The sequence below is a fragment of the Cololabis saira genome, chromosome 9 (assembly GCF_033807715.1).
Source record: "Cololabis saira isolate AMF1-May2022 chromosome 9, fColSai1.1, whole genome shotgun sequence".
NCBI lineage: Eukaryota > Metazoa > Chordata > Actinopteri > Beloniformes > Belonidae > Cololabis > Cololabis saira.
The window spans coordinates 29,102,740-29,126,781 of record NC_084595.1 but is presented as its reverse complement, the minus strand read 5'-3'; the positions used below and the strand labels follow the sequence as shown (position 1 = coordinate 29,126,781).

Here is a 24,042-nt window from a genome sequence, read left to right as displayed (position 1 = left end):
TATAGATTAATTCTTCAGAAATCAGAGTTACGTATTTGAAGCTCTGTGAATACTTTTTAAATATAGCATACATATTTTTGAAACGTTTGTGAAGTGGTTGAAAGCAAACCTTTGATATAAATGCTTAAGAGCAATGTATTTTCTATACCTGTTGTATCCCAGTGAGGGTAATGGGGGCTGGAGCCCATCTCAGTTGGTGAGAGGTGGTACACCTGGACAGGTCATCAGTTCAACACATTAGTGTCAACTTCTTGTTAAAGTAAAGAGAGACGAAGAACTGCAGTTTTATTATAGTTTAATACTATGGGTGGAAAAAAAAAAGACCACAGATTTATGTGAAGCTTTCAAGTGTCTGTTTATGTCCAACATCCTTGGTTCCTCAAAGGCTACATTTGGTTCTGGTCAGATATGCATCCAGCAGACATCCTGATCCTCTCCTATGGGGTCTCCCGATGAAATATGCAGGAGCTACCTGTATATCTGTTCCTAAAGGCCAAGCTTTACCGTGTCCTTGCCCGAGTGGCCACCTGCGGTGATAAACAACCAGATTCACATTTTGTCTCTTTGTTTGCAGACTAGTGATAGACCAGGGCGTAGAATAGCACATCAGTCCCTTAACTTCATCATTACAAAACACAACTCACCACCATCAGGTGTCCATTCTTGGCTTTGTATACCATGGGCTCTTCCCCATTGCTGAAATCCACTGCACTCTCTTTCCCTGCTTGGATTTCAATCTTTATACTGAGAATTAATTCAAAAATATGTTTGAGATCAATGTGCATATCAAATCTCCATCAGAATTTCAAATCTCAAACTTACCTGCCCTGAACCACATGGATTGCGTTCTGCTTGTTAGCAATCACACTGAGTTTGGCCAAAAACTCAAACAAGTAGTCACACTGCATGACCAGATCCCCCTTAAATAGACAGTCAAGTCCAAGGAACATGTTAGTGTTTTACTAAAAGTATGAGGATGAGTGGTATTCTTCATGTTTCCAGTTTGTCTCAATTAATTAATAATAATTAAAGAGAACTTAATTATTATTGGGGGGTGGTAGTCTAGTGGCTACAGAGGTGGGCATGGGCCCAGGTTCAAGCCCCAGAATGGCAACCAAGAACCACCTTGGGCCCCTGAGCAAGGCCCTATCCCTAATTGCTCCATGGTGTGTGTGTCTCAGATGTAAGTCGCTTTGGATAAAAGCGTCTGCTAAATGACAGTAGTAGTATTATTATTTTTTTAACTAAACCTGTTTCTTGATTTATTTAGGAAGTAAATAAGTGGGAATAGGTAGTTGCAGCAAACACAAATAATCACTCTTTACCTACCTTTTGTTTGGGATCTTCGCATGTTACATGGAATACAATGATACTGTCAGTCAAGTTACTGACTGAAATCCCTGCAAAGAGTTAAATATCAATATTTGCTCAGTATGAGAAGATTTGTCATGCATTGCAAAATTAAGGTCACGTTAGTCTAACCTTTGAGAGAGGTGAACAGCACTCTCCGTTTGATCTTGGCCTCCTCTATTACATAGGCAGCCATCTGAGTGAGGGCGAGCTGTCTGGGCCTCGGTTTGAAGCCATTTCTGTCATATTTAATTATTGGAACGCTGTACTGCAGAAACACATTACACAACATGATGAGCCATGTTTGATGTGATGCTGAAATACTCTTAGATGATAGAGACACGTTACTGTATTACCTTAATGTGTTCATTGTGAATCATCTGAAGAACTCTTGCATTCATTTCTTGGTCACCTTGAGTTATTATGACACGTAAGCATGATGCCGTAGGACATTGTGACAGTAACATTGTGACAATGACATTGTGTGGCTGTACTGGAGACTTACTGATTCTTGTGTCCACAAAAGGATGAGGGACACTCTGTGGATAGCTGTCCTTTTTACCTCTGAAGACGGAGCTGGTAGCCACCTTCAGCTGAAGCTGAAAGGATGAAGAGAAAAATAATTGGAAAAACTGATTTGACCAAAAGTAAAATGATTGTTTACCCTCTTATTCTGTTTTTGCCGTGTTTTACTTGGGCTTTCTTCTGAGGTGTGATTCCTCTTACATATTTCCGCACAAGCAGACGGCAGTGGAGCGTGCGTAGTATCTCCGATGTCTAGAAAAAAAAGAATGAAATCATGCACAGAGTTACATGAAATGTGGTATTGGATTGATTAAACAGATCTATCGTATATATTATCCTACCTCCGTCAGCACAGCTGGTGGAGTTAGCCAGGTGGTTTTATCCAAAACCGTCTTTGGCAGATTGTCTTTAAGTCTGTTCAAGTAACTTTGCCTCACAAAAGCCAAGTACTCAGAGTTATCAGTGGTTTTTGCTTGTCCTCTGGTCATATAACCTTTGATAAATCTGGGTGGTGAAAATATTGTTTAGGTAATAATGTTACAGTAATCTTACAAAGGAATGGTGAAATCATAATATATGACATTGTTCTTCTTGCTTACTTCTTGATGACCTTTACAGCCCAAGTTCTCTTCTCTCTCTCCTTCCTTGCCTGCATGCCTCTCCAAACAGTTTCAATCTTAGTGGCTGATATCAGAAGATTATAGAGGTTGTGTAACTTTTTATTACCCAGTTTCAACACTGTTGGTCTTCAGTAGTGCTACAACACATGTGGAGTATGTACAGTATACTTTGTAGATGAAAGACCCATTTAAGACTGACTTTGCTCCTCTAAACATGGCTATGTGGCATCAGGGTTCCCTGGTTTAAAACTACTTCCCACTCATGGATTACTAAATAGACTTTCAGTGACACCTTGCAAATATTACACACCTTCCTTTCAGAGGGATCTTTGTTGGATGATCATGTATAAGAATGGTAAAAGTAGTCTTAAATTGCTTTTGTTTTTGCACAATTTATCCACTTACTGTGATTTGACAAATTTTTCACAACAATCATATAGCGAGATGTATAATCATTTTCCTTATTTGTTTAAGTAGTAGTAAAGATGTGAATGCCATGGCTACAGAGAGAAAGCAATTGCTTTCTAAAAAAGTAAAAGTGCTTTCCATCTGCTTTTTTCTGCAGATCACAGAGCTAATAATGATAATAAAAAACAGACTGTTTATAAAGCAACATTTTGGCTTCAATGAGATATACCAGATATGTTTGTTGAAATCAAAACAGTGCATTCCAAATCAAAGATCTGGGACATGGGATAGTGTATCAGTTTGGATGTTTGTTTGTTTAGTTTTTTTTCCTCACATTTCCTCACAAGTGAAATTCTAAAGAAAAATGTCAGGATATCTAACCGGAAACTAAGTCTGAAGAGAGAATGGGCCTTGCAGCAAAAACAGCAATCCTGAACACAAAATTTACACTAAACAACAGGAAAAACAAGACTTAAATGAAATAAATTCATTTTTGGTATTAGGCAAATCAAAGCCCTAATCCAACAAAACTGTTGTGGAAGAAACTGAAACAAGCAGTTCATGTAAGCAAACCAATATGTCAGAGTTTAAACTATTCTGTACCGAGGAATGTGTTATAAACCCTTTAAGCTGATGTGCAAGACCAATGAATCAGATATCACTCATTGTTGCATATGTAGATTATACCAGATAATAGTGGCAAATGTTTACTTATTACAAGTCATAGATGTGGAATGTTGGATTACTTTTCTCAATCAACAAATATTTAAGTGTTTTGTACCAGCCTCCCTCTGTTTCCGGTACTGTCCCTTTGCTTTGTATCCTTTGTATTTGGCCTGAAGTCGTGTGGCTGCGAATCCAGAGCATAAAACAAAATCACTGCACAGCTGGTGATGATGAGAGGTTTCAATATTTGATTTCAACTCACCAAGTTCATGTTTACACCTCTCATAAGCATCCTCTGTGGCATAAAGTGTCCTGGGATGACGGATGAATATTTTGGTGCTAATAAATATCAAATGAAGAATGCTTGGGTATTTATTGGTTTCGCTCCTGGCTTGCACTGTATTTTGTTGGGTTAATTATAAAATAGTCCTCACCGCCCCAATTTGTACTCATCTGGCAGGTAGCCCAGATGTTGAACCAGTACTTGGACTCCATCAGCAGGCCCTCCCCTCCAGTGTGGCCAGGTGGCTGGGCAAAGAGGCTTGTATCTGCAAGATGACCCAAACACCCCATATAGTATTTTTTGTTTTTAAAAACTTAGCACAAATTCATTTGGGGTAACATGGTAGTTTTAATACCTCTTTAAGAAGACCTCATATTTGCGTCGGTAAGCAAAACCAGCTCTTCTGACTCTGAGATGCTCCATTAGGCCCAGATACTTCACCTGGTGCCTGATAAGGGCCTCGTCAAACTGGCCTGCAGTTATTCAACAGACACAAGAGTGATTTAGTCATATTCACAGATCTGCATCGTCTAAGCAGTAGCCTTCTTTCAGCTGGCGTACCCGGCTGCTTGGACTCGTTAGATTTCAGACAACGTATGTACCAGGCCTCTTTTGCCGTCAGCATCTCTGTCAGCTTCAGCAGGCTGCTCTTGAATTGAGTTGCTACCTACAGAGAGAGCGTGCAGGTCAGGAGGTACATTCAATTTGAGGCACACTAGGCTGCTGCCGATAAAGACAAGAGAAAATGCTGCGTGTGAGTTGTCAAAATACACCAGCAGCTGTTATGTTTTTTTTTTTTTTGTTTTTTTTTTAATATCTTTTTATTTCACAATAATTTTCACAATTCACATTTTCACATGCATGATTTCTATTATACCCACATTCCTACCCTCCCCATAATTACCCTAGAAAAAAAAAAAAAAAACATACATTAAGGGAGAACAAAATTAAATAAATATTAAAAAAATAAATAAATAAATAAATAAATATATAATGGCAGCAACAGCGATATCAAACTATATATATATACCCATATATACATACAAACATACATACATATAAGGGACAAGTTCGAAAATAAAGATACTCATTGGTCCCCTTTGGAAAAATTATCCAGTTTTGAGAATAATGGGACCAAAATTCTTGAAAAATATGAGCACGGTTGTATTTTTCTAAAGTTAATTTTTCCAATGGTAAAAAAACTGAAATTTGATCAAAAAAAACTTGAAAGTTGGAGGGGAATCATCTTTCCAAAGTAAAAGTATGCATTTCTTAGCGAAGTATGTGATCATAATTAATATCCTGCTTTTTTTCCGGTCTAACTGAAGATCCAGCTGTTACGTTTTAAGTTTATAATTGATCAAACAATGATGAACTTACTGTTTCTGGTCTTTTCTTGTTGTCCAGATCCATGGAGGAGAAGCGTGCTTTGACTATGGAGTTTTTCGACTGACACATCAGCTATCGGAAATTAACACATAAACATTAATTTACGTAATAACAGAACAATCATTCTCATCTTGTTTTCTGTAGAATAATCCTACAGCATAAACCATAGTATTTGTGTCTTGTTAACATTATTAAAAAATGTTTGACTTACATCTTTTATGTTTCTGTACAACAGGTCATTATTTTTGTCCAGGAAACCTAGAATAAACCAGAAGAAAATAGGATTCACAGAGCCATCAGTTGGCAGTCAGGAGGCTTGCATATGAGTAGAAGAGGATGTGCTTCCTTTTACCCACAACGCAGTATGTGACCTCCCCGGCATAGTGCAAGAGACGGAAGTCTCCCCTCTCCAGAGTCTTACGGGTCATTTTGTCCGCCAGTTTATGCCTGCAATCAAAGACGAGGAGGCAAACAGAGGGATGAGGACTGGGAGACTTAGATGTTTCTCTTTAAGTCCCTCAAGGACTTAAGGTCCACTGTTGACTCTACTCAGCAGAGTATTGACGAAAAGACTTGAGCTGATTTGTGTTGTGTGCTGAGTTAAAATGCTTTTCATGAAGTCAGGTCATTAGTTACCAATGGTGTGACTCAAAATGATCAGAAAGAACCTTTGCACAGAAAGCTTCAACATCTGTCAGTTCTTGAAATATTAGGTTGTTATGTTATGTTGAAACTCACGTGACAAAGTGGGGATGATTTCCCATCTTTTCTTCCAATTCCTCCAGGAAGGTGATGTCTGTTGCATCTCCTGGCCTGAGGCACTCCTCATCCTGCAGGACATCCAAAAGGAGTTGTCTCAGTTTATTTACCATCATTTTCTTTTTTAAATGTAAATAAATGGAAGGCTTCACCTGTTATTACACACCAGTATTGATATGATTCCTCTGTGTCTTTCCTCGACCAGGTCACAGATGATCTTGTTGTTAAAGAATTGAACGGGTTCCCACTATGTTTAAAAAAAACAACAAAGAAACCTGAGATGTTTAAACACACATTAATGTAACTAGTCAATGTTTTGTTCCAGCGTCAGATTACCTCAATTCCTTCAGCTTCATACTCATCCTGCTCAGCCTTGAGTGTCAGCTGGATAAAAAGCTGCTGCAGCTTTTCATTGCAGTAGTTTATACAGAACTGCTCAAAACTGAAGAAAATGGTGAAGACAAAGAGACCAAGTTCAGTAAAGTTTTTTTTTTTTAAACATAAATGTATCAGGGAAAACATCAACAATTATTCACTTAAAAGCCTGTCATCAAACATCAATCCAATGCTAATCTTACTGTGCAGTCACAGTACAAAAGTCCCAAATAAAAGATCACCACTTACCTGTTTACATAGAAAACTTCAAATCCATATATGTCCAAAAGCCCTATAACACTTTTTGGTGAAGAATCCTAGTACAAAATACATCCGGGGGGAAAAAGTCATGTCATTGTCAATGATTTGTCTTTTGTGGTACACTTTCATCAGCTCACCTTGTTCTCCATGGACTCATTGATCCTGTTGACCAGCCAGGTGAAAGTCTGTCCATAGATCGCTTTAGCAAGCGCATCTCTGGCATAGATGGCATGATCAATTGTGAATGGACTGAGGACCTTTGTGGTGGAAAGAAAACCACCAAAGTATTTCATATGTGGGAGGTTTACAGAGAAGCTTGGCTTTATCTTTAAACAGAACTAAAGAAGATTTCTATGTGTGTCAACCTGCTCCTTTTTGGCTTCAATCTTCCTGAATGTAAGTTCCTCCTGAAGACTTTGGGCATCCACACCAAGCAGCTGTGGAGAAAAATGGGATAAGGCAATGTACTGTGCTTGGTGAAGATGAAAAAAAAAAAAAAAACTTAAAAAAGATGTATATGTATATATATATATATATATATATATATATATATATGTTCTCTTACATTGGAAACCCAGAGCAGTTCTGTGTTGTTGTTCAGGAGAGCATAGCCTTTACTGTCAGTTTCAAACTGAACATTTCCCAAGTGGACAACACTTGCGACAATGCCAAACAAATGCTGCACAGAATCATGGTTTTATTTGTACTGTTAAACAGGTAAGCATTTACACCCTCTATATCTTGGCATCTGCACTACTTACACTGGTGTCAATGTCATCAAAGTCAATGACTTGCAGGGCATTTTTCACTGACTTCCAGTCATTTTTGTCATTGATTGATGAAACAATTGCACACTCTCCCTGTTAAAAGAATTTCATTAAGTTAAATGCTTTCTTGCTTTGCTTATTCATAACAATACATTTGAAAAAACAAAAAACATTCATACACACTTGTGTTAGATAGTTGTATTGCTGGCAGTCTCTTTCCAGGCCCAGCTGCTGAAGCAAGTCATCTGATCCTCCCTGCACTAGCTGATAGAATATGTGGAAGTTTCTCTCCCCGTGGTTCTGATGCACAACCCTTGATTTCTCCAACAGGTAGTTCAGGATATGGCCTCCAACAGCTTCCCCCTATGAGCATCATGATCCTAAAGAAAGCAGTTCTACAACTTCCAGAAATAATAGTCTATGGTCCAGTGACCAGATTTAAAGATTTGGTAAGAAATAATTCCTTAAAAAGCAAGAGTTTCAGTCTAAAGCTTGACATGACTAAAATTTTAAGAAAACTGACATCGTGAAGCTTCCTTACCTGGCTGTCAAACTGAATATCCATATACTTCCCAAATCGACTTGAGTTGTCATTTTTTAGTGTTTTGGCGTTTCCGAAGGCCTGTGTTAAAATGCAGTCATATGATTCAGTGAGGTTAATATTGTCATCGCTTTCATTTAGGGAAGTCATTACACTGATCAAATGTTAAATAATCACCAGACCTCCAGGACGGGATTGGACATGAGCATTTTGTCTCTGACAGTGTCCAGTAAAGTGGTGCTCGGACAGCTGACAGCATAATACTGCAGGATCTTCTTGGAAGCCTCTGTTTTTCCTGCTCCGCTCTCGCCGGAGATAAGGATGAAGTGGTTGGTGACCTCTGTCAGCATGGTCTGGTAGGCGTTATCTGCCAAAGCGTAGCTGTATGGAGGCATATCAAACATTGCTTTTCAACACAAAGACTTGATGGACTGGACAAAAATGAAAAATATGTTGGAACATTTATGTGTTTGGATAGAGGCATTAGTGATCCTGTTTGTACTTGTGATAGTACTTGTGATAGATAGATTCCCACACCCTTTTGTCTCAGGTGAAGGTAAAACAACTTATTTTTTAGAGCTTCTCAGTTGTTGCACTTTTTATTTCATATAGTTTGCTGGAAAACAGCTGGCAAGTCTGATATAAAGCTTGATTAAGTGACTTCTTTTTTTTCTGGTACAGTTCTTGTTATGTTCAGTTAGTAGGTACTCAGCTAAAGCTATATATTTGAGTCTTTTTGGAGCTACTTCTCAGTGGTTGCATGTTTTTATTTCATGTTTGTGCATGAAAGCACTTTTAAGTCTGTACAATCTGAAGTTTAAACTGCACCATATTTTTATTAGAGACATTTGAGAACTTGAAAGTTATCAAGTCCTGGAGCTGGGTCGTGGATGTCATTGAGGGGGATGGTGGGTCCCAAAGCCAGAACAGTTGAGAGCTGCTGCCGTAAACATTCATAAAATGTGTTCACATTGACTGCACACCCACATGTGCGGTGGAAGCTCAAAAAAGTTGACACCCATGTAGATATCCATCTGTTTCTTATTGAAGATGTCTAGCTCCTTGTATGGATTGACAGACACCAACAACGTGCCAATGTACGTCTAAAAGAAGGAGGAAAATCTTAGTTATTGCAAAAATGCACACATGTTTGCTAAGGGTTTTAACTGTGCTTTCCAGGACTTACATAGATAAGATCCTTGCTGAACCGTTTCTTTAGGTTGCTTATAAAAGCAGCTTCTGTGGTTTCATCCAAGAGCACAAAGTCCTGGATTCCCACCCGGTCTCTGGCAGTCAGGGCTCCCTCCATGTCTAGATGACCCTGTGCAACAAGTGGTATCGGTATAAGTTAAATACCTATCAAAGCAATGAGAAACTTTTTAAAAGTGAAATGACAGTTATTTATAAAACACATTCGTGCACTATGTTCTTCACAGTTACCCAATTTCAAATTTATGTTGTGTTTTTCTCCCCTCATCACTCTTTATATTTGTATTTACAACTATAAAAACTTTATATTTATTGGTTTCATTGCAACAATATCCCTTGTGATCTTGGTGGACACATGAGAATGATGAAACTTTCTGCCAACTATTTTGACAAATACAGCTGGATGACACAGTGTTTGAATAAATAACTCCATCCGGGGGGACGGCATTAAAAAGCACCAGAAAAAGCACAAACATGGGGTCTATTTGTTCTATTGAAATGAGAGGTCTAGAGGTCCTTGATGTCTTTGAAGCAAAGGTCTGTGATTGTGCCGATGAACATATAGAAAATAATCATTGCTACCCAGCACGCATGGAACTTGGCGAGCAGCCCGTGTTTTCTCTTGAGCTGATGCACCAACCAAACACAACGCGGTGTGCAAATGGGCTGGCAAAGCCTGAAACAGCGGCGCATTTAAGCAGCATAGTGGGAAAAAAAATTCCACCAATCTGTTTTGCATTCGCAGCAGCAAAAACTTCAACCAAAGGTTTTCACAGCTTTTGTTGGTTTTGTATTTTCTTCTCTCTCCTTTTGGAAGCGCAAGTCCTTTGATTCTCTGTAAAAACATTAAAAAAAGATAATCCATTGGATCTAATTGACACAAAGCCCTCCTTCCCCCCTCCTCCCATGCTTCTGTCCTCTGCCTATGGCCCTTATTTCTTCTGAGAAAGGCCAAGTGTTTTTGTCCTGTAAATACCACGGAGCAGAGACAAAAAAGACGTCTTTAAAATGCAGTCTACAATCCATTACACATATTCCCCCTGCATATCCATTCAGTAATTATTCATTAGAAAACATTTAACGTCACAGTGAATTTCACACTAGGCAGTCGAAACACAATAGAGGAGATTTGGCCTATTTTGGGGTGAGGAGTTGGGGAGGGGTTAGCTGTACAGAGGAAGGGTGAAGGCGGAGGAGGCAGGGGAGGAGGGGAGCAGTATTTGTCTGATCTGAGAACCTCCAAAACAGGGCCGTCTTGAGACAAGAGGGCAGACTAAATAGTGCAGTAACGGTCTGTGCCCTGCTGCTTGCTGTGACACTCATTTAGTGCGCTTTAATGTGCCCTGAGGGCAAACAATAGAGGCTTGTTCTAAGCAATACGTGCTGTAATTTGGACTTCATTACTCTGCTGAAGCAGGGCCCCATGGAAGGATGGAGGAGGCTAGTCAGACGAGAGTATTTTATTTTTTTCCATCTGTCAGCACTGCACCCCCAATCCTCTCACCCATCTCTTCAACAATACTCCTCACCCCGTGTCCCCACCAATAACCCTCACACGACCCCCTTCCCATAACACCCGCTCCCACCCACCCACTTTAAGCCAATGAGACAGGTGAACAATATCATTGAAGGAACCCCTTTTTGGACGTCAGAATCAATCTGGCCTTGTGATGGTAGCACTGCTGGTGTGGGGTATCGCTGACACCCCCTTCCTTCATGGGAACAAACTTCTCTCAGGGCAGCACAAGCAGACAATGTGCTGGGACAGCGTGACTTAGGGATCTGCCATACAGTATTACAAGTAATAACATGGATAGATAAGCTCCTGTCAAGAGAAGGATTAATGAATTCAGAAGTGATAATAATGCTAATGTTTTCAGTTTTCTGAATAAATCGAAAGATTTACTGTTTTCTATTCAGGTTACCTTTCATGTCTTGCTGGCATTCATTTCTAAGAAAGCTGTCTGCAGCGAGCAGAAGTGTTTCTAATGACAGCGTGCTTGAAAGGCTGAACACTAAAGGGGCGTTCTCAAGTCCAGGAGTACAAACGAGTCTGAACTAAAGATGGGACTTGACCAGTGTAAAAAGTTATCCCCATCAATGTGCTATTTGTATCTTTATAACTCAAACAAACAAAATGAGCGATGTTGTAATTCCACTTGTGATTAAGCAAAAAAACAACCCCAACCTGGTGTCAGGGGAGAAAGGGCTTGTGTAATGAATCCGTGGAGCCACAGTCAGATCAGGTGAATTTGCCTTGCTGCCTCAGGGTACAACCAATCGTATTTTAATTAAGAGATGGTCATCTTCTTGGTCTACAGTGTCAGTGTTTCCTGAGACAGAGTGATCTCATCTGTGCGAGAAGCAGAGGTAGCTTCAGATGATGGAGGGAGGGGGAGTGGCTGCCAGGGGAGTTTATGAGTTTACTCTCAAACAAGAACTTACACTGGATTTTAACTGATTATTTGACCTTACATGTAAAAAAAAAAAAGATTTCCTCTCTTTGACCAAGACAACGGATGCAGCTCTCAGATTGATGTGGATGTAAAAACTACTCACTAACAAAATTGCAGTAACAAAATCTTCCTTCCATCATTTCTGAAGCTTACTGATGAACACAATATGAAATACTTTTGTATTTTTTTTGTATATTTTTTATTTGACCTATTTTCTCATAATTTTATTTAATTTTATTTGTTATTTATTGTTTAATTGGGTCTTGCTGCTTTTAATGTTGATGTAAAGCACTTTGAATTACCTTGTGTTGAATTGTGCGATACAAATAAACTTGCCTTGCCTATATTTGTACAGAAAATGGAAAATTATGTTACAGCATAAGTACAAACAGTTGCAACAAGTGAAGAAATCAATTGTAATAAAGCAAATACATGGTTTCACGCTAAACTTGAACGCTATAAGTAAAATAAATTAAACATGTCAATAGATACATTTGCTGGTAGGTAAATTCTGTTACTCTATAACTTATTTAACTGAACTAGTTTTTTTCTGTTTCTTGTTTTCTAAAAAGATAACTTAAACAGCTGCAGCTGGGGGCTTAATAACTGATATCAGCCTTCTTAAACTTTCATTTAAATCTTTTCTCCAAAATGTAAAAATCTAAATGAAAATGTTTTCAAGTGCCAACCAGTCATCACAAAATAAACTCAAACCTGCATTTTGAAGTCTTAAAGTCTTAGCCTGGATCCAGACAGGTAAAAACGTCCTTCCCTCCACCGATGTTAAATAAAAATAGTGAGTCCTCCGGTGTCTGCTTGCATGGAGGCAGTCAGTGAACAACAGGATTCTTGGCAGAGAGTTGGCAAAAGTCAAGATTGTTTAATGCTATGAAAGCATAACAAGACAAGATAACATGCTATGTCTCATTCATGCAGTATGTAGTTGTAATGCAATGTTGATAATGCTGCATGTAAGCCTGTGTACCCATATACTCTTGTCTTCACTCAGGCTCACAGTGCTGTGGGCCAAGTGCTTAATCATTCATGTTGTGGGAGGTGGAGGAACAGAGAGATCTTATTCAGTGCTTACCTGGGTATCTACTGCTCTGCTGAGTGTAAAATAACACAACAGAAACAAGATCCAAACCACAGCAATTCATCCCCCTTCACTTCTCTCTTTCTTCTTTGGCTCTTCTTCCTGTTTTTTTTCTTTTCATCCAACCAAGCTCCATTACATTACCACAACGAAATCCCCACTTGCATTCTTCCAGCTGGCAATCTTCATGTCTGGCTACTGAACTTTGATTAGATGGGTACATTACATGCTTTCAGTATAATGGTGCTGGTCATTGGAGCACTATTGCTTTGAGCTGCCAGCACATGTTGCGCTACCAGATTTTTTTTTTTTGGTTTTTTTTTTGCTTGGAACAAAACAAAGATAGGCATCTTTAACTGGATTCACTGCCTGGAAGTAAAAAAGAAAATAATTTTGAATGAAAGATTTTGATACATGGTAATGTTGCTATTTGTTGACATCACTTTAAATCTGTGGGCCACCAGAGAGCCCCTTTGAGGTGCAATGTGTAAGATTACCAGTTTAAAAGTAATGTAAAACAATAAAATATATGTGTCAAGGATTGCTTAGTGGGGTGCTCTTGAGAAAAACTTATCAAACCTCAAAATATGATGGCAAGATCCTGTAGAAGGGTCAATAACCTACTTGATAGGAAAAGGAAGTTGTGATTGCCAGATGTTCTGTTTTCTTCTGATTCTAACCTCTTGCCACTGACACCGAAAGACTGATCTCCACCAAATGATGGCTGATGGTCTTATTAATTGGCCACTGCAGGGTGAGATGATCAAGAATCAAGCTAGCCAGCAGGCAATATTTACACCCCTCACTTCCTGCAGTAGAATCAGAATCAGAATCAGAAATGGGTTTATTGCCAAGTTTGTTAACACACACAAGGAATTTGTTGTGGTGATTGGTGCAATACAACAAGAATAAAAATATAAAAACAAACAAATATATAGAGATAAAATAAGAGATAGAATAAAATAAAATGTATAAACAGAGATAAACTGAAATGTACAATATGAGGTTTTAAAGTGCCGGATATGAGTCTTTACAAAAAGTGACGTAGGATGACAGATGACAGATAAAATGTATAAACAGAAATGTACAATATAAACAGAAATGTACAATATGGGGTTTTTAAAGTGCCGGATGTGAGTCTGTACAAATGTTACGGGGTTGGAATATTTACGTTATATTACGTTATACGTTATATATACGTTATATATATTTATATTATTGTAGTAGTTCCTTATATAGTATAGATCTTCTCGACAAGCACATTCTACATTTATTTAAAGTTTCCATGAAAAATCAAATATAAAAAATATTTTGAAAAGTTATTTTGAGTCAAATTTCATTTTAAGGGGAACAGTTGAGTCAGTATTAGAGTACAAGAATGCACATTGTGATCAAAGTAATTTCAATATCTACTGTAAAGGTTGTTTAAACCAAAAAAAGTGACCACCTTTTATTAAAAACAGTTACTCAACATTTCAAAAGGAGAGGAGCAAATCTATCTCATGTCAAAGGAGGTCAAAGCATAGTGCAAGAATACATTAGCATTAGATACAATTAAGAAAAAAATAAAATACAAAATAAGCCTATAACTGACCCAACATGTTCATACAAAATAAGCCTATAACTGACCCAACATGCTCACATAACATGCATTCTTTCCAGTCAATTACATCCCATATCATGTCTGTAGTTACAGGAAAAAACGTATGTATTAAGGTTAATAACATTAAACAGTCGTCACTGAACAGTCAGTTTAGCAGCTCATTGCAAAATGGCAATTAATTTGGAAATTTCAGCATTGTATTACAGTTTTTCAGATCACGAGTAATTAGTCACTATTAACTATCAAATATTGTCTGTGAACAGCTTTTACAGTCAGTTATTTTAATATCAATGGTGGTAAAAGGTCAGTCTGTCATCCTCTCCTGACCAGGGGGATATGAACTAGACCCGTTTAGTGGTGCAAAAGGGACAAAATAAAGTCCCTCTAGTGCGTCTAGTTTAATCACAACTATTAAAGCTTTCAATTAGTTGAATTACTTCATAACTCAGTTAAAATGTTGATGTTGGATTCAGACCAAAGGTTATCCACTATTAACTATACAAAGTGGATGCACTACCATTAATGGGGTGTTATAGATAAGATACAGTTTGGCTACTTAATTTATTGTGCACATTTGATTCCCTTCTCCAAAAAACAAACAAAACAAAAAAAAAGCCCATGCCTCAGAGGCTTTACAGGTCTTACAGGAGTAACTAAGTTAGGGTAGAAATGTGTTTAGTCCTGTATCCTGGCAAAGACAGTTAGAAAAGACTTGTTCCGAGGTAATACAGGTGTCTATTTTTTCTTTTCTGGTGACCTTCGTGTGAAAAAAAAAAAAGAAGTTCAGGTTTCACTCAGTGTATGAACTTATTAATGTCTACAAAGCTTTCAAGCTACAGAAGATGAACGGTCGAGTGTTCAACGTATCAAATTATTCACTCTACACTTCAGAAAAGTTGTCAAGGTTACTTCTGCTGTCGCCCCACCTCTCCCTCAGCCCAGCAATGCTTGTCCGATCTTAACAAGCTTTGTGCTACCCACTGGGCTCTGATTCAGCACGAGACCCGGCAAATCCAATTACACAGGAGTCAGAGAGGTTGATTTTCCCATTATAGATTCCATGCTGGGAATGAGAGCTGATGATAACACTCACATCGCACCACTGTTGCCCCCTCTCTCTCTTCTCTCCTTATTTTGTGTCCATTTTACTGCACCGCTTTATTTCACTCTGTTTTCTTATCTGATTCCTATTTTCTAATAGACTGTCTTTCTTCCAAATTCTTTTCTTTGGTTTCTTTGTGGTTTTTTTAGTCCATTATTCAAATGTTTTATCGCGGGATAACAAAGGCTGGGCTTCGTCATTATTTTAGTCCCATAGTGATGGGTTCATGCATACCCCAGATCGGACATGATTTATTTTTTAGACAATATTTCTGTCTTCTTTTAGAGAAACTTGCTTAAAACACGCACAAACACAAAGAACAGAGAAAAAGCAATCGGATCTCCTTTTTGCTTTCTTATTCTGTTATCTTTTTTTTAATGTGTTAAACCTTTAAATGTCAAATTGCATTACGCTGATCTTCTGATCAAAATTTCAACAACATCAATATCATATTTTCGGTCTGGATAACCTCTGAAAAGTCACTGCAAGAGTTAAATGGAAGTTATTCAAACAAGATTAAGTGTTTAAGCACTGACATGATACAAGCATGTGGTACTTGTGCCAAATTCAAGCTAAATAAAACCTCATTTGGAAATGAGACCCTTTCACTTCCAGTCATCTGTGAAAATAGATGAGGACTTATGCTCCATTTGGGACAGTGAAGAACCCTGACCTGACCTCAGATAAGAGACTGGTGGTCCGAAGGCTACTCAAAGGTCAATACCACTGATCTTTCTAAAGATTCATAAACAGCTTTTCCCTGATTCTTCATGACAACATGAGTGGAAACTGAAGCAGTCTAACAAGAAAACGTATATGGGGTGTAGACGAGATGGTGTGGTGGGACCTGCAAAGGCATTTGTAGCTGACCATTACTGACCAATACTCGAATGACGAATGAATGAACTGATTAAACACATGCCTGAGAGGGAAAGTTAACAGTTGTGAAGTCTGACAATGGTTACCAAAATATTCAAGCTTTGTGTAAAACTGGAAAATGGTAAAGAGTAAAATAGTAAAAATACTTCATTTTACATAAAAACTTTGCAATGAGCTTAACCCTTTCATTAAAAAAGAAAGAAAGAAAGCTGTTATCCAGTATATTCATGAGTTTGGAGGTTCAGTTGAATAGCCACTTCTGTGTACAGTTGGGAGTTATCCCATATTAATTCAATGCATTGGAAAATTTAGATTGTTAATTCTTTGATAAATGTGTTTTTTTTAATCCATTTTTAAATCATTTTAGATTCTCTCAAGAGAATAATAAAAACACTTGAGGGATTAATACAGTTTAAGTTTATCGCCACTAAAGAACTGCATGATGTCTAAAGGAGCTGACATGTCAGAAACCTGCTCAAACATGAATAAGAAAAAATAATAAAAAAAAATCACATAACTTTGTTTTCCAAAACAAAATCTAAAAATCACCTGTAATCATTCTTTGTATAAAAAAGTATACAAAAAGGAAAAAGTGAATCTATGTGATTTTTACCATATTGTACAAGTGTATACAACTCTACATACATTAAAAGTGTAATTATTTCATACTTTGCTTTAACAAAAAAAGCATGTCATAACTGGTAGCCTATTATGTTTATTTGCAAAGGTTTCTTTTTTATTTATGTTTTGTAGAAGGAAAGGACATTAATCCTGGAGATTAATCGTGCTGAAGAATTTTGATGAATTCTGAAGCGATAGTGTCCAAAAGTTTCTATAAATTCTCACCTAATCCAGTTATATTTGTGTCATCTGCAAATTAGATAAATTTGAGTATTTGTGATGTCTTACATATGTCATTGATGTACATGAAGAATAATTTCGGACTCATCACCGACCCCTGTGGTACGCCACACCCAATATCCAAACATCTTGACTGATGGTGGTTTCACAAATTGCATCTGTTTTTTTTAAATAGCTTCTCACCGACTCTAATGGCAGTCCCCTGATCCCATATAGTTCTAATTTATTGATTAATTTATTGAGGGGTTGTCCTATGACGGGCAAATTTCGTGATTTTGCCTTCAAAAACCAAGAGGTTCTCTTCAAGGACTCGTCTGAGGCACGGAATCATGCTGGAATGTTGTATTTAATGTTTAAAATAAACATGTTTTACTAAACTAGTATTATTTATATTTGTATCATATATAGGCATAATAAAAAAAGTTTTAGTTGCCATAACATCTCATGTTTCAGAATACAACTCAATGTTGAGCTTTGATGCAATTGAAAGATAATTTATCTGAAACAAAAATAATTAGTTCAGACTGCTGAATTTTAAGTGTTTAAAAAAAATCTAAATTTGAAGTTATCTCAAAGTTAATTTATAAATTACTTCAACAAAAGAAATGTGTCTGAGTTTTAGTTAGTAGACTCAAAACACAAAAATCTATTGCAGCCAGTTACTTAGAATTTTTGAGTTTTCATAGGCCTTTATTTTTTACGGGGTTAGTTAATACAATGTTGAATACAAACTTGTTAGATTTGACCTCTCTATCATCTCTTGTTTTATTCAACAAAATACAAATTCATATAACATTTCACGCATAAGTTCTGCCGTGTGTGAAAATCAAAACGCACGCGATTAAAATCCTAACCAACAGTTGACAAGCCCTGAGATGAGAAAGTATGAGTTTCAGATGTAAAATAAGGGGTTTAAAGTTGGTTCAGTCAACTCTGAAAATTTTGGTACGAAGTTAAATAAATAAAACAAATATATTAAAAAAGTCATCATTAATGGACGTCTCAGTCCTATAATTCACCATAGCAATATCAGCTAAAAAGATGAGATCCTCCAACTTTTCTTTTGTTAGAATTAGTGATTGTATTGCAATCATAGTGAATTTGAGCACATCTTTCTGCGGAAAAGGATATGAGGTGTAAGAGCAAAGGAAAGTGAGTTGATGTTGGAAAAATTACAGAGAAATCTATTTTATCCGAGCTTGTTATATTCACAGGGTAAGTTGCCTGGAAACAGATTTGAGTACAAGTTACATCAATTTCTGAAACAGAGTTGAGGTAACCTTGTTGATGGTCCTTCAAGTCTGTGTAAAACATGACAGACACTGGGATCTGTTTAGGGTTAAATTCTCCTTTTGTTGTTTTTTTCTTCATACAATACTTTTTTTTAATTTAATCATTTCTTAACGTGAGTACGATCCAAACATTATTCAATTCCTAGTTCCCACTGCCGGTGTAGATTGATTTTAGGCCTAGTGCAGCCGTTTCTACTTACTGTGCACCTCAAATCCATGTCAGCCTAATCAGCCTAAATCCTGATTAATGTTGATTAATCACCAATTTGACAATTGTTAACCACTCATTAATGCAACTAAAACTTTTATTTAACAATCAACCTTTCTTGTTTTAAACATTTTCCTAAAATAAGTCTACTGGGGAGGTTGTTTTCATATCTAACAAGGATGCTCTGTCCAACGTGAGGCTTTAGAGGTACATTTTTGGCAGGATACTGATGGTGCTGTTCAGCAAAGTATGGCTGGCAGTTGCTTCCTCTGTGTGGCCTGTGCCTCACTCTGGGCAAAAAGCTTTTTCTGGGGGACACTGTGTCTCTGCCTGCAGTGGTGATTAAAGGCAGTGCTGACCTCATTCTCAGAGAAGGCTGATGTGTTTTGAGTAAACATTTGGTGCAAGACAAAAACACAGGCTGCAAACACAGGCCAACCTTGAGGCGGTGATCCCATTGTTTCGCTATTACTCCTGAGCAGGCATGAGAGAAGCTCTGTGTTCCTGAGCTGCAGGGAGTCGTCGTGCTCTTAGTCTACATGCATTACGCAGAGCTAGTTCCCTCCTTCAGGGGTGTCCACAGGTCACTGCTTTAATAGGGAGGTCATTACTTAAAAATCCTGAACATTATACTACTTGGCATGCATAAATATTCTACCAAGATCACAATTATAGCCGTGCACAGTCAAGTCAAGTGGCTGTCTCTTTTCTCTAAGACTGGCTGCTATTAAAGGAGCTGTAAAAACGTGTTTTAAAAAAGCAATCTGTGGTACTGAATTTGTGGTATTTTTACCCAAGCATGTCTTTCAGACATGTTGTTAAGATCTTAGGATATTGTGTCATGTTTAAAATAAGAAAAACTGATATATTTCTATATATACCCATTAAAATTGAATTATTTTCAATTGAGCAATTTTGCCTTTCAATGGTGAGTTTAATAAATGAACAGCTTAAAGCTTACATGAATAGATTTTGATTTTACCCCTTTCTATGGAAATTATTAAATATTCAATTATTAAATATTCAATTAAATAATACAACATACATCTTAAATAAATAACTATTCAATTAAATAAATAAACATGACAATGAAACAAATACAAAATTAATAAAACAAAATCTTTAGTTTTTAAATTGCAACTTGTTTATTTCATGACATTTGTATTTTATAATTGTGTACATTTATTTATTTCATGACACTTTTATTTCACAATGGTCTGTGGTTTGAAAACTCTGACACTGAACAAACTGCTGGATATTATGGACATTAACAACCACCCTCTGCACACCGTCATCAGCAACCAGAGGAGCCTGCTCAAATGCAGGGCTAACAGACTAACAGACTAAAGCACTCCTTTGTCCCTCAGGCCATCAGGCTGTACAACTCCTCACTTGGGGGAGGATGTAACAGGTAGCCACTATCCAACATAGTAACCACTTGCTGTTTTTCCTTTTTATTGAACAGGAATACTTATTTATTCATTGAAATGGTCATCATATGTGCAATAATCTGTCAACCACAGTGCAATAATTTAATCTTACTAAATAACTTGGTCAATTATCCACTGTTCCCTTCTATATTCTTTAAGAGTGTATGTTTTTTCCCAATCTTGTGTTTTTTGTATTTATTTTATTTTTTACCCCATGTGTGTTGACCATTATTGTCGGTTCGGTGATGGTGGAGGTATCTGCATTAATGCAGAGCTTCAGGAGGCTATTTCCAGGGCACATGAAAAGTTCTGCCATAGGCGAGGAAAGCATGTTTTTCCTCCACTCTTCATGAGTCCTAAAGACTTTCACCTCCCGTGCCGGTTCTGGAGCGGTAGAAGCTGCCTGTAAAGTTTGTGGCAGCCGGTAAACATCCTGCCTGTGGTGACGTTTGGAGCGCACATCCTTCATCTTCCTCTGACCAGCATTTCTTTTGGACCCAGCATTCCACTGGTTCTGTCCATCAGTGCAGGCAAGCCTGGTTTTCCCCTGTCTCACAGCATTTTCTACCTAGAGAGAGAAAAAAAAAAAATGCAGATATTATAATGGGTTCACTGTGTTATGGGGTTAGGGAACTAGCAATTGAATTTATGCACATAAATCAAATGTGTGCATATTATTCTACAGTTAAATAAAAATTTAAAGATTTGTTTAAGTGAAATCATACATATAATAATTATGTAGTAGTTTATTTTCTCTGTGCGCATCTCAGATGCACACTAAATTATGCATTTTGCCATAATTTCAAGTGGAACGATACTAGCAAAACAAGAATATTTAAAGTGTATTTTAAATGCTTTATTGCAGCAATATCGCTGCAGAACAAAGAAAATGCTTCATTTAGTCTGGGCTACCTCACCCATCAGACAATCTAGCAACAGATGTTTCTTACCCTGAAAATAAAACATAGAAATTCAAACTAATTTGATCTATACAGCTCAAAACCATCACTAAACAAACCACTGTCGTCCTCATGTTAGTTGTATTAGATCGAAACTTGCAAGAACAATAGGAATTTTATATAGGACAAAACAAATACTTAACTACAATTCATTATACACACTGTACTGTACTCTTGTGTTGCCATATCTGTCTTATTGTGCAGAAGTCTGGGGTTGTACATACAAAAGCAACACTCAAATGTTATATCTTATGCAAAAGCGAGCTATCAGAATAGTCCACCAAGTAGGGTACTATGAACACACCAACCCACTGTTCCTTAAATCCAGGTCAATGAAATTCAAAGACATCGTTGACTGCAAAATTGCTCAAATCATGTACAAAGTAAGGAATAACGTACTTCCAGGAAATCTTCAAAAAATGTTTGCGGAAAGGGACGGAAAGTATAACCTCAGAGGGAAGGGGAAATTTAAACAACCAAGTGCTCGTACCACGCTAAAAACAATGTGTATTTCAGTCTATGGAGTAAAAATGTGGAATAGTTTACCAGACGAAATAAAAGATAGTAAAAGTGTTGTCCAGTTGAAAAAAAAGTTTAAATGGTGCACTTTTGAAAAGTATAAAATGTTATAGTTTATTACTTTATTTTTTTTCTCGTTAAGTTAATAGTAGTTTGGATTATTTGGGTACATAATCCTTGTGCTTATGGCTTGTATGTATGTATGCATGCAAGAAGGTATGCATGTGTAGATATATTTATATAATTATGTTTACAATCATAGTAGTGTATTCTTGTGTAATTTTGGTAAAGTTTTGGATATATAGCCTATGTTAATATACTTTGTAGTTTTGGTAAAGTTCTGGATATATATGTTAATATACATTGTTGTAGTACTATAAAGTACTGTATTACTAGAATATGTTTTGTTTGTTTGTCAAATTTTGAATAGTAAACAAGGGTTTGGCGCCTAAAAGCTATGCTTCTGCCAAACCCTTTTCGTTCAGCCATAGTTTAATTTATTTTTTCTGTTTTGTTTATGTTTGTTCTTTTTTTATGATGTTGCTGCTGAACGAAATAAACAATCATTCGAAATAAACAATCATTCATTCACTGTTGTCTTGCTGGCGTGGTTGTCCTCGTTACTTTGTTAACGGTGCAGCAGAAAGCAGCGTTTTTCTTGTTTATGGTCTCAGTGTTAAATCGACGCAGAACATACGCCGAGGCTCTGCGTTGGTGTAACGTGGAACCATAGATCGACGTAGAACCTACACCGAGGCTCTGCGTTGGTGTAACGTGGAACCATAGATCGACGTAGAACCTACGCCGAGGCTCTGCGTTGGTGTAACGTGGAACCATAGATCGACGTAGAACCTACACCGAGGCTCTGCGTTGGTGTAACGTGGAACCATAGATCGACGTAGAACCTACACCGAGGCTCTGCGTTGGTGTAACGTGGAACCATAGATCGACGTAGAACCTACACCGAGGCTCTGCGTTGGTGTAACGTGGAACCATAGATCGACGCAGAACCTACGCCGAGGCTCTGCGTTGGTGTAACGCGGGCTGATTTATGGTCTTAAATGTGTGTATGTCTTAAACCGATTGACTGATTTATGATCCACTGATTTTAGGGCGCACGCCTTTTGTTTCGTCTTTTCAACTGAGCATGCAAACACATAAACACGTGCGTGCTTATGCACCCTCGTAGAACCGGGCCTGGTTCGGATACCAAAAATAAAGACAAATAATCTTCTTACCTTCCATAGGATCGCAGCTGCATGGGAACACGATCTCCCTGGTCCAGCAACACACGAACATCCCGCCGTTTTCACATCTCCAGCTTCGGTTACCAGCACCCAAGCATTATGCCACAAATTGTTTAAAGACTGGCTAGGCTTGACATTTGCTTTAAAAAAAACAAAACGATCATGTTTGTAGGACATGAGACACCCGACTTTGTTGCTGTGCAGGTATTGAAAAGCCTCAGAAGCTTTCCCATCGATTGCCATGGAGTCCGAGAAGTAGGAGATGATCTTGGCGAAGGTTATGCTGGGCCATGTGGTCATGTTATCCTCCCAGTTCTGCACTGAATCCGGGTGGGGGAGAGTAACACCATCTCCAGTCAAAGTCGTAGAACCGTGTTCCCATGGCAAAGACATAGTTGTCGAGAGAAAAAACACACGAACAGCAAGTATTTGGTTTAGGTTTGTGTCCACGCCGTATCCACGCCGCTGTTTATACCGGTAAAAGGCTGCGGAAACCACTTCCGCCGGAAATGACATGCATTGATGCAAACGAATGGCAGCGCCGTGTTTTGGCGCGTAAACTTGTCTATAAGCTGCTGTAGACTGAATTTCTCAGAGGGAGTCATCCCAAAGGGATCAATAAAGTTGAGTGTAAGTCTAAAAGTCTCACTTATAAAATATATAGCTTTATGAAATATATACATGAAATCATTCAGGTTTCTTTGGTCCCTTTTAGGGTTCTGGTGTGTTTTTTTTAAGTTACTTGAGGAGTGAGCAGGCCGCTTCTTTTCACCAGACAGGGTGGGGTTTCTCCGGCCGGACGTAGCGCGTGGAAGGATCACGTTATTCCGGCCGGATCTTCCCCACCCCATCTAGCTGGCTGGCCAGAGGGGGCATGTATAGCCCAGGACTGCTGCATGTTTTTGTGAGGGTAGCTCACATTAGCTACCAAGGGAACACGGGGAGAACATGCAAACTCCACACAGAAAGATCCTTTCGCCAACCCCACCCAGGGTGTGGGCGCTGAGGTCATGGGGGAACTTAACACGCACTCAGCACCCACAGTTTCCCTGGCGAGAATTGAACCCAGGACCTTCTTGCTGCACAACCAGCTTTTGACCTTCTGTCAGAGTGTGTGTCAGGTCTTTCCTCCTTCCCCTGCTTGTCAACTCTTTGCCTGTTGTGCAGCTCATTATTCTTTTTTTTTTAAAACTGCCAGGTTTCAATTTCTGTCTATCCTGCTATCCTGCTTCAGCTG

At 38.0% G+C, this 24,042-nt stretch overlaps 2 protein-coding genes across 2 annotated transcripts; both read right to left on the bottom strand.

Moving 5' to 3' along the window:
- Nucleotides 1-355: 355 nt before the first annotated feature.
- On the bottom strand, nt 356-12,453 carry myo1ha (myosin IHa). Its single transcript, XM_061729987.1, has 32 exons — nt 12,324-12,453; nt 9,131-9,265; nt 8,932-9,047; nt 8,127-8,325; nt 7,945-8,025; nt 7,587-7,766; nt 7,398-7,496; nt 7,202-7,315; nt 7,002-7,073; nt 6,774-6,893; nt 6,625-6,692; nt 6,337-6,442; nt 6,167-6,247; nt 5,980-6,071; nt 5,594-5,688; nt 5,453-5,499; nt 5,233-5,313; nt 4,414-4,519; nt 4,208-4,325; nt 4,004-4,117; nt 3,832-3,908; nt 3,685-3,753; nt 2,475-2,559; nt 2,217-2,379; nt 2,044-2,127; nt 1,856-1,949; nt 1,707-1,762; nt 1,483-1,618; nt 1,330-1,400; nt 823-920; nt 645-744; nt 356-527 (listed from the first exon to the last, which is right to left on the bottom strand). The coding sequence occupies exons 1-32, from the start codon at nt 12,327-12,329 to the stop codon at nt 501-503; spliced, it is 3,090 nt and encodes a 1,029-aa protein (XP_061585971.1). The 5' UTR covers nt 12,330-12,453; the 3' UTR covers nt 356-500.
- A 7,338-nt stretch (nt 12,454-19,791) lies between these two features.
- Nucleotides 19,792-23,251, bottom strand: LOC133451056 (uncharacterized). Its single transcript, XM_061729986.1, has 2 exons — nt 22,797-23,251; nt 19,792-20,648 (listed from the first exon to the last, which is right to left on the bottom strand). The coding sequence occupies exons 1-2, from the start codon at nt 23,196-23,198 to the stop codon at nt 20,235-20,237; spliced, it is 816 nt and encodes a 271-aa protein (XP_061585970.1). The 5' UTR covers nt 23,199-23,251; the 3' UTR covers nt 19,792-20,234.
- Nucleotides 23,252-24,042: the final 791 nt, after the last annotated feature.

What these genes read in the sequence shown, in the direction of transcription:
- myo1ha (XM_061729987.1), bottom strand. An exon ending in CCGGAAACAGAGGGAGGCTG is followed by an intron (nt 2,560 to 3,684) that starts GTACAAAACACT and finishes TTCTGATATCAG; the next exon opens with CCACTAAGATTGAAACTGTT. An exon ending in GCTGTAAAGGTCATCAAGAA is followed by an intron (nt 2,380 to 2,474) that starts GTAAGCAAGAAG and finishes TTCACCACCCAG; the next exon opens with ATTTATCAAAGGTTATATGA.
- LOC133451056 (XM_061729986.1), bottom strand. Translation starts at nt 23,198, where the DNA reads ATGTCTTTGCCATGGGAACACGGTTCTACGACTTTGACTGGAGATGGT. An exon ending in CAGCTGCGATCCTATGGAAG is followed by an intron (nt 20,649 to 22,796) that starts GTAAGAAGATTA and finishes TTCTCTCTCTAG; the next exon opens with GTAGAAAATGCTGTGAGACA.